At 46.6% G+C, this 9111-nt stretch overlaps 1 protein-coding gene across 1 annotated transcript in view; it reads right to left on the minus strand.

Moving 5' to 3' along the window:
- LONRF3 (LON peptidase N-terminal domain and ring finger 3) overlaps window positions 1-5078 on the minus strand; it is a 32440-nt gene extending 27362 nt beyond the window's left edge. The window contains exons 1-2 of the mRNA XM_033137842.1: window positions 4424-5078; window positions 335-453 (exon numbers count right to left, since the gene is read on the minus strand). Of these exons, the coding sequence (XP_032993733.1) occupies window positions 335-453; window positions 4424-4967 (663 nt within the window). The 5' untranslated portion in view covers window positions 4968-5078. The remainder of the gene's footprint in view (window positions 1-334; window positions 454-4423) is intronic.
- Window positions 5079-9111: the final 4033 nt, after the last annotated feature.

Here is a 9111-nt window from a genome sequence, read left to right on the forward strand (position 1 = left end):
AGTGAGCAAAATTACCTCCAAGTGGCTAGGCAAGGAGGAATATTTTGTAAACTTAGTTGATAACTTTGAGGCCACCAATTTGCCAGAAACTACCAAAACGCTTGTGGACTAGTAACTTGCATGGAGTTATTTGCAAGCTCAGGCCTCCTTTATATCTCAGAAGTTACCACTGCATATTTCCCATCACAAATTTAACTGCACACAATCTGCTGGTCTGTTTGAGGAATTGCCAATTGGCCATAAATCAGAGACTCTTATTTCCACTGTGACATGGACAGTGACAATTTGCTCAGTTAAATAAAAAAAAAAATGTGAATCTGAAACTGGCACTCACCTTTACCCACAATGGCTGGAGACTACAGGCCATTTCCGCATCATTCAAAGCTTCTTCACAACATTTCAAAGTTGAGTTAATCTGGGACCGGTTGCTATATAACAAATGATCATTGGGCGCTGTAAGTAATGGAAACATTGACTCAGTACAACTATTAACAAGAACTATAGGCACTTCTGATGTATGCAGTATCCTTCATAATCAATTCACCTCTGGTACGTCTTGGAAACATCCATTATTTAAGTTTTAAATTAACTGGAGCTCTCAGGAACTGATGTTATAAGAGCCACCGCGTTTGTCTTACACAAGCTCTTCAGGAGTTTCATAAACACAGTGATGACAAAGCTATAAGATCACACAGTTGCTATAAATCAGTAGGGAGGAAATGAAGGTTCTGTTATTTCTACAAAAGGGTGGATCCAAAAAGGCTGCCTTAGCAGACAGTGACGTTTAAAACATGAAATTCCTGATTTTTTAAATAGTGTGTTTCATAGTGTGTTCTGTGCAATATAAACTTTACATAAGGGTGACAGGAACCAGTTGCCTGAACAGTGCTCCACTCCCTCTGTTTGCAATGTTCAGAGGCAGGCGCTGCTGCTAATGCAGTTGAAACAGCACCATTCACATAAAATGTAGAATCATAGAGTTGTTTATTACTACTACTACTACTACTACTACTACTATTATTATTATTTATGCTTTTCAGGTTTATACATTTGACTAATTTTACAATCATTTTAACATTTCAAAACTTGACTTCCTTCCCCCTTTCTGCGGTTCCTTAAATTTATTTTTAATATCTTCCGCATATCCAAATTAACTTAATTTGCTCATTTATTCATCTACTTTAAATATATACTCTTATGAAACTGCAGGTTATTACAATAATCCCGCCAATCTGTTTGCAATTTATCTGTAAATATTTAATAAAGCATTTGCGTTCTTTTATAAAAAGTTTGTTATCCTGATTTCTTATTCTTCCGGTAAGTTTCACCATTTCTGCATATTCCATAAGTTTTTGTATCCATTCTTCCTTTGCTGGGACTTCTGCATCTTTCCATTTTGAGGGCGAGTAACATTCTTGCTGCTGTAGTAGCATACATGAATAAGAAAACCCAGAAGCTTTCCTTTGGGGAATTATGGGAACAGAACTACCTAAACTGCATAGAACTGTAGAGTTGGAAGGGACCCCAAGGGTCATCTGGTCCAACCCCCTACAATGAAGACAGTTGCCTAATAGGTACTTCTAGGCTACTGGTTCTTTTAGCTCATCATTAACTATGCTGATCAGGGCCAGATTTAGGTTTGATGAGGCCCTAAGCTACTGAAGGTAATGGGGCCATTTGTATGTCCAGCTGTCCTTTGTCAACAACGAATTGTCGCTGTTTTTTGTGTTGAATATATGATATATGGTGATTTATGGACCTAATAGGTATCTAAAGCCATTTGCACATAACAAAATACAGTATGTACATCATAGGAGCCTACACAACACAAAGCACTATTGCTTTATTTCATTTGTTTTTTATCTTATATTTTGGAAATGTACATCCAGGTTTTTTCCTTTAATTTTTTTTTTGGGGGGGGCCCAAGAGAGTGGGGTCCTAAACTACGGTATAATTTGTTTAGCTTATATGTAAACCTGGCACTGAGCTGATTGCCAATGTCTCATTGGAGTGTCAGGCAGGGTTCTCTCCCCGCCATACCCAGAGGTGCCAAGGATTGAACCTGGGACCTTCTGCACACAAAGCAGATGCTCTAACATCTTCCTTAAAAAAGAAACGGGTTTTGAAAGGATGAGGGAGACCAATTAGTGGACACAGGAAGTTGTTGTATACCAGGTCAGATTATTGAGCTAAAACACTCATGTGAAATGCATGGTCAAATTATGACTGTATGATATTATGACTGTATGATATTGCGATGATTTATGGCTGTATGAACGATTGCATGATGCTATGATTACATGCTCTATGGCTCAACATTTTTTTCCCTAAACACAACAAAAAAATTCATGGCATCCCAAGAGTTTTCCTTTCATCTTTAAAAGGTGCCACAAAGACCCTCTGATCTCTTTTTTTGGCTGCAAAAGACTTAACACAGCTACCACTCTGGGTTATGCAATAGTTCGCCCCCCCCAAAAAAAAGATTTTTTTAAAAAAAAAAAGCCAGCAGGATTCATTTGTCAAGCCTCTTGCTACAGAAAAGGTAAATCAAGATTCTTTATGGAAAAGCTTCCACAATTTCTGAAATCACTGACATTGACCCTTTCAATTTGGCATAATCAATACTTTTTTAAAAAGGCATTTCACCCAATTCAACAGTGTCTAGTAATCCTAGCTTGCATGCTGCTTTAAAGAGAAATGCGGGGGGCGGGAGGGGGGCGCGAGAATCCTTTGCAGACAAAAAGCCACTGTTCACATCTAGAAATAAAATCTAATTCCAGTGAGCAAGAGACCACAGCAGTGAGTCATTGGCAATTTAGCTAAATATGATTAGACCGCCAGTGGGATGCTTTGGAAAACGCGACCTGTGCTTCGTTACACAACCATTCCATAGGAAGGGGGCAGGGAATTAAGACCGGGCTACCGAGCTTATGCAACATACTGTTCTCCTGACCTACTTTCACTTCGGACGGAATCAACAAGACTTTGGTGAGGATGCAAAGGTGAGGGTTTGCCTGATGGACAAGGCACATCCAGTGTTCATTGCCCTTTCCATTCCTGGGCTAGATGCTAGTAAGGGGTGTTGCTAATCGTGTGGGTGGTCCAGGGACTTACGTGATCTCCTGTCATTTCCCCTACTTTTAAAAAAGCTTAAAAACAAACAAACCCGACAACAACAACAACAACAACAACAACAACAACAACAACAACTTTGCAAAGCACCGTGCAGCTTACAGATCGCTATTTGTAGCTGTACATATAAATCAGCATATGTACATTTTAGTCACGCTGAACCTTTTAAAGACCTTGCAGGCAGCACCCCTTGGAGGGGGTGTGGGTACTTAGATCCCCTTGTATATCGTGGCCGGCAGTATAAGCTGACCAAGATATTCAGCTTGAAACTCATCACATTAATTGATACCGTCAGGATCCTAGAGGAAACACACCTGTCGTTCTTTTAATACACTTTGGCTTTATACAAAGATTAGAGGCGGCCAGAAGCATGGTGGTGATAAGACTACCTTGAAGGTCTGAATCAGTGTTACTAAGCTGTAATTTATCATGTTTGTATTCACCTTTTATTCCATCCTGCCAACAGGCAAGAAGAGCTTTCTCGCGTGGCAGGTGTAGATGTGGGGTACATTGGTTGTATGAATGCGCTCTCTCACTCTCACCAGGCAGGACACTATGCACAAACAGTTATACTGATCTGCCCTGGATAACATACACGGCAAACAGAGCCCTTGTTTAGGCACTCACAATAGTGACCCAACAGCAATACTAAATCTGTCAAAACATGCTGGGATTGGAGTACAAGAAACTCAAATTCATAACAATCGGTGCACATCTTCTGTGTTGCTGGCTTCTTTTTTTACTGATCTGCTGCTGTACCTTTACACACACAGCAGCAGCAGCTCTACCTATTGCCAAGAGCTGTACCAGTTGAATTTCTGCATGCCAGGATACAAGACAGGGCAGGAGAGCAGGGCCAGTTTAACATATAATAGCAGCTGGCCACCTCATTTCTGAGTCCCTCAGAAAAGTTCAAGAAGTTGCAAGGAGAACGGAAAACGTCAAAGGAGTGACAAGGAGCTGGTTCACACGTGCATATTTATTTCTAGGAAACTGAAACTTCCTGTGGTAGGTTGCACATGTGCACGACGAGTCACCAGATAGACAAAAACACAGAGAAAAGTTTCAACCCCCCCTACCCCGACAAGAATACCACTTTCCCCATCAAAGCAAGGAAACCACGTTCATTTGCGAGTCAGTAAGAAAGGAGGGGAATAACGCGTTCTACGCTCACGCGTGAACTGGCTAGTGGAAATAGAACCCCGCAGGTGCCTGGTTAAGCGAAAGGAAGAGAGAGAAGAGAAAAGGTGGCGCTGAGTAATCCTACGGTGAGCATCGGAAGGTAAATTACCTAATCGGACTGCTTCGTTGTACTTCTGAAGGGCAGCCTGCAAATTCTTCTCCTTATATAAGAGATTCCCTTCATGCCGGAGCCGCGACGCCTTCACTCTTCCAGGAAAACATTTGGCCAACAGGTTGCTGAGGATGACATTTATCCGGAGCCGGGGTTGAACGCTCTTGCCCTCTGGACAGAGGCTGCATCCTGCCGCCGTTGCCGCCTGGCTCCTCTCCTTCTCCAGGCACTTTTTGCAAAAAGTGTGGCCGCAGAGCAACGAGACAGGCTCGTAGAGGAAACCTTGGCATTTGCGGCAACCGAAGACCTCCCATTCACGTCCCGGATCCGTGCCGGGCACTGTCCCTGCTATAACAGAGCCGCTTTTCATGCGGATGCTGCGCGCCATGCAATCCACCAACTCGCCCATTTGCTCCGCGCGCAGCTGCCGAGGGTGGCCCGAGGCCAGCTGACAGAGCTGAAGGGCTTCGGGGAGCTGCCCGCCCTGGGCCAGCCACCATTCTGTCCTCCGGAGCATCCCCTGCCACTCGGGCGGGCGCATCGTGGTATCTGGCGGCAGCGAGGACGCAGAGACGGCGAAGGAAGCCGAGGGAGAAGAGCGCTCCAAACCGCGCGCCTGGAGAGCCTCGGCAGCCAAGCTTAGCGCTGGTGGCTTTTGCTCCTCCTGCCGCTGCGGGGAGCCCATGACTGGGCGGGCTGCTTGAGTGGAGGCGGTGGGTGGCCTTTGCTCGAGAGGGCGGACACGCTGCTCAAGTGGCGCCGCGGAGCGCGCCAGGCTGGAGGAGGCAGAGGCAGGAATTTTCGTTGGGTCTCTGGCGCGCTGTTGCTGCTGCTGCCCGCTTGTTTCGGTGGAAGCGGCGGCGGCGCCAGCCTCTCCATTCTGCCGGCTTCCCTCTCCAGACACGCCTCTCATGAAAGTACCTCGTCTAGGCAAAAGACTTATGTAAAAATCAAAAGGGCAATGTGATTGTCTGCCTCTCTTTCCTTCTCTCCACCCCGCCCAGCTCCCGCTGCAGCCGCTCATTGGGCAGCGCCGTGCGGGAGGTTACAAAACCCAGGCAGTTTTATAATGTGTTGTTGCTGCGAGCGGGTTGCGGGAGGAGGGAAGTGCTTGGAGTCTGGGTTCATTGGTGTCGCTCCCATCTCCTCTTTTCAGTTAGCTCGCCGGAGCAACCCCACAAACACGGGTGGGTAAACATGGGCAGTATTCAGCCTGCCGTTCGTTTTTAACAAGAGCTTCCCGAGATCCCATCGACGGAAGCCCCATACGAAAGGAATGCACTGTGTTTACACATTGCACTGGAGACGGTGAGGTGTCTCTGCGTGTGTTCAAATGTTTGTGCAAATGCTGGTTTGTGCAGGTCAGCTACTCATGCGCACAGAAACTCGGATTGGACACTCAGGTATTGCTTTGGGGCTTTCCAAAGGCACCTGGTTGGCCACCATGAGAACAGGATGCTGGGTTAGATGGACCATTGGCCTGATCCAGCAGGCTCATCTTATTTGGATTAGCAGAATCCAGTTTAGTTTACCTAGGAGTAAGCTGCATCAAACTCTCTCAGGTGATCCTTCTGTCCTTGGGGACCTGCATGCTTCCATTCCCTTCCCTTACAGAAGCAGGTCTGTAAACATTCCAGTAGCTTCATCACCTGGCCACACCAGCTTAGCCAGTTGATAGGCAGTTAGGCTTCCCCACTGCAAGTGCATCACAGTACAGGAAACTGCTCAACTTACCCTTAAGTGTGCTTTGTGTGTTTACAGTTGTACACATTGACTTTGCATCGGAGTTGACCCATTTAATGTAATTTTGACTGCAGAGCTACAGTTTGGTGAATCATGCCTCAAATAGCTGGGAGAGGCACATTTAAAGTAACTAAGGTTTAGGTTTCAAAACAAACAGCAAAAATGTGTCACTGCTGCAAGCATATCTTCATTCAGAGACCAAGTGGCCAATTGCCTCTCACAGTAGGAATCACTCTTACGATGAAGGGTATTGAAAATAACAACAGGTGGCGATGGATCAATCAAAGCAAGAGCCAGGAAGAAAAACTGATAATGCAATTATGAAGATGACTGAAAAAGGGGGTCAGACTTCCTCAGTTTGTAAATAAGCTCTCAGAATAAAAAAGAGGGCATGAACAACTTTTACACATCTCCCTATACGTAATAGACTTGTTAAGTGTTCGTGGCTCAGCACGGCTCACAGCTCAACTAGACTTGCCGAAAGGGAGGGCTCAGATGATGATAAAATGGAGTCAGGATGTGGTGGTACTTGGTGAAGAGCCACAGCTCAGTGACAGAGCATCTGCCTTGCATGACAGAGGTTGCAAATTCAATCCTCAGCATTCCCAGGTAGTGTCATGGACCAGCTGGATGCAGATGAGTGGTGGGAGCAACTAGCTGGGGAATCCCTAAGGGAAGAAGGTTCAGAACCTGGGGATTTGTGGTGGGACAACAATGAGTGGTCAGAGGGAGAAGAGGGATCAGCCTGGGAAGAAGAGGTGTTGGAAGCTGAAGAGGTAACAGGGCTTAGTGGCCTGCAGAAGTCTGTGGCAGAGAGAAACTCAGAAGGCAAAAGCTGAAGCAGGGTAGGAAGGAGGCCAAGAGGCAGAGAGACGTCTGGCTGGTGAAGAACCATGGGTGTCTCCCCCTCCTGCTGCAACTCCCCTACCTTCTGGTCTCCAAAAACCATTAAAGGTATGAAGAGGAAGGAGCAAAGAAAGGCACCGCAACTGAGTCTCAGATTGTCTGGGAAAGACCCAGGGGAGGGGGAAACTTAAGCAATGATGGAAGAATTGCAGAGTTGGAGGGGACCCCAGGGGTTCCCATGTCCAATTCCCTGCAATGCCGCAATCTCAACTCACACATGACAGAGGGCCATTCAACATCTGCTTAAAAACCTCAGAGAAAGGGGAGTCCACCAGGGGCGTAGCGAGCCGCTTTATTGCCTGGGGCGGCAAAGCGGGGGCACTCCCCTGGGGGCGGGGCGCCGCCCCCTAGCGCATGTGTGCCATGACATCACAGTGCGCACGCAGCATCCTGGGTGGACTCCCGGGGGTGACACTTGGGGGCGCCCCGCCCCCACAATCAGCGCCGCCGGTGCACGGCAAGTTTTAAGGCTGCAGGGCGTGAACAGCAGCACAGCACCTGTGCTGCTGTTCGCACGCTGCAGCCTTAAAACTTGCCCCGCCGCCGCTGCACGGTCGGAAGGGGTGCCGGCTGCTTGCACCCGCCATCTTCGGTGGACTTGGTGGGCGCGAGCGGCCGGCATCCCTTCCATGCGGTGGCACTGATCATGGGGGTGGGGCGCCGCCTCAAGTGTCACCCCCTGGGTGGTACCCAGGGTGGCCCACCCCCCCGCCCTGCCCCTGGAGTCCACTACCTCCTGTGGGAGACTGTTCCACTATTGAACAGCTGCTTTGCTCAGCAGCTGTTATATAATAGGCAACTGCTTAACTGCTCAGAATGGAAAAAATAGTAGCTGGAGATGAAAGGGGAGGGGCTACATAAATTAAATGAGTGCTGAATATTTAAGATATCAGAACAAGTCTGGCTCTCAGCAGTCAGCAGAGTTGACTGGGATTAGCGATGGGTGAACCTGTTGGTTTTGGTTTCTATCAGTTCATTTTTCCAGTCTTGGGTTCGGTTCTCCACATTAGTTTGCAATTTTTTGGTTTGTTTTTTTTAACAAGTTCTCATGAATATTCACTAGCATTTCGGCATGGCTCTTTATACATGCAGTTGTATGCAATATGACATGATTTTTGCAATAGAATGTAATATGCATTTTTGCAATTTATTATCCCTATTTGCATTTTATGCACATTACCCTGCTTTGTATACATTACTTGGCTGGAGAACTGTGTTGCAAAATTCAGAGAAGTGCAAGTTTCAAAGGACGGCTATGTTTCGGTTCGTGCATTGTTTCAGAAAGTGTCTATTAGATAGTCTCTTTTAAATGCAGACTGAATCAAATTACCCATCGCATCTCTGTGATACTTCAATTTCAACTCTACCCTCTACATCAGTAATGGCCAAACTTGGCCCTCCAGCTGTTTTGGGACTACAACTCCCATCATCCCTAGCTAACAGGACTAGTGGTCAGGGATGATGGGAGTTGTAGTCCCAAACCAGCTGGAGGGCCAAGTTTGGCCATCATTGCTCTAGACGAACAGGCTCTTCTTCAGGCACTGCCCACCCTTTCTTGCTTCTCCCCTCTGCAAACCTCATGTGGAGATACTTCCTTGCTTTTTCTTCACATCATGTTGTTGTTGAGAGGTGCATTATCTTGGGGATAATCTGTTGGCTGTATTATGCTGGTGGTGGTACACAGGACTGAAGTATTATGGGTGGGGCAGAGCCCAAAACTCACACCCCTTTCATCACTCTCTTTCTGACATCACTCCCTTCACCCCACCCTATTTCTGACACCCTTTCTCCTTGCCCAGGAGAGGGACAGATTGCTCTTGCCAGCTGTCTCAACTGACCACTTGCAAGGGGCTTTTGCAATTAGGCTAGCAGCCTTAGGGGTGCAAGTTACCCACTCCTGTTTTAAAGTGTCATATAGGCACTGATGACAAAAGGAAGTACTTCAGAATTTGGTCCCCCAAGAAGGGTGTGGTGGGAAGCAACTTAGACTGGTTGTTGCAACGATTAGAAAAATTCATGAACGATAAAGCTTTCAG

Source organism: Lacerta agilis, chromosome Z, assembly GCF_009819535.1.
Source record: "Lacerta agilis isolate rLacAgi1 chromosome Z, rLacAgi1.pri, whole genome shotgun sequence".
Classification (NCBI taxonomy): Eukaryota; Metazoa; Chordata; class Lepidosauria; order Squamata; family Lacertidae; genus Lacerta; species Lacerta agilis.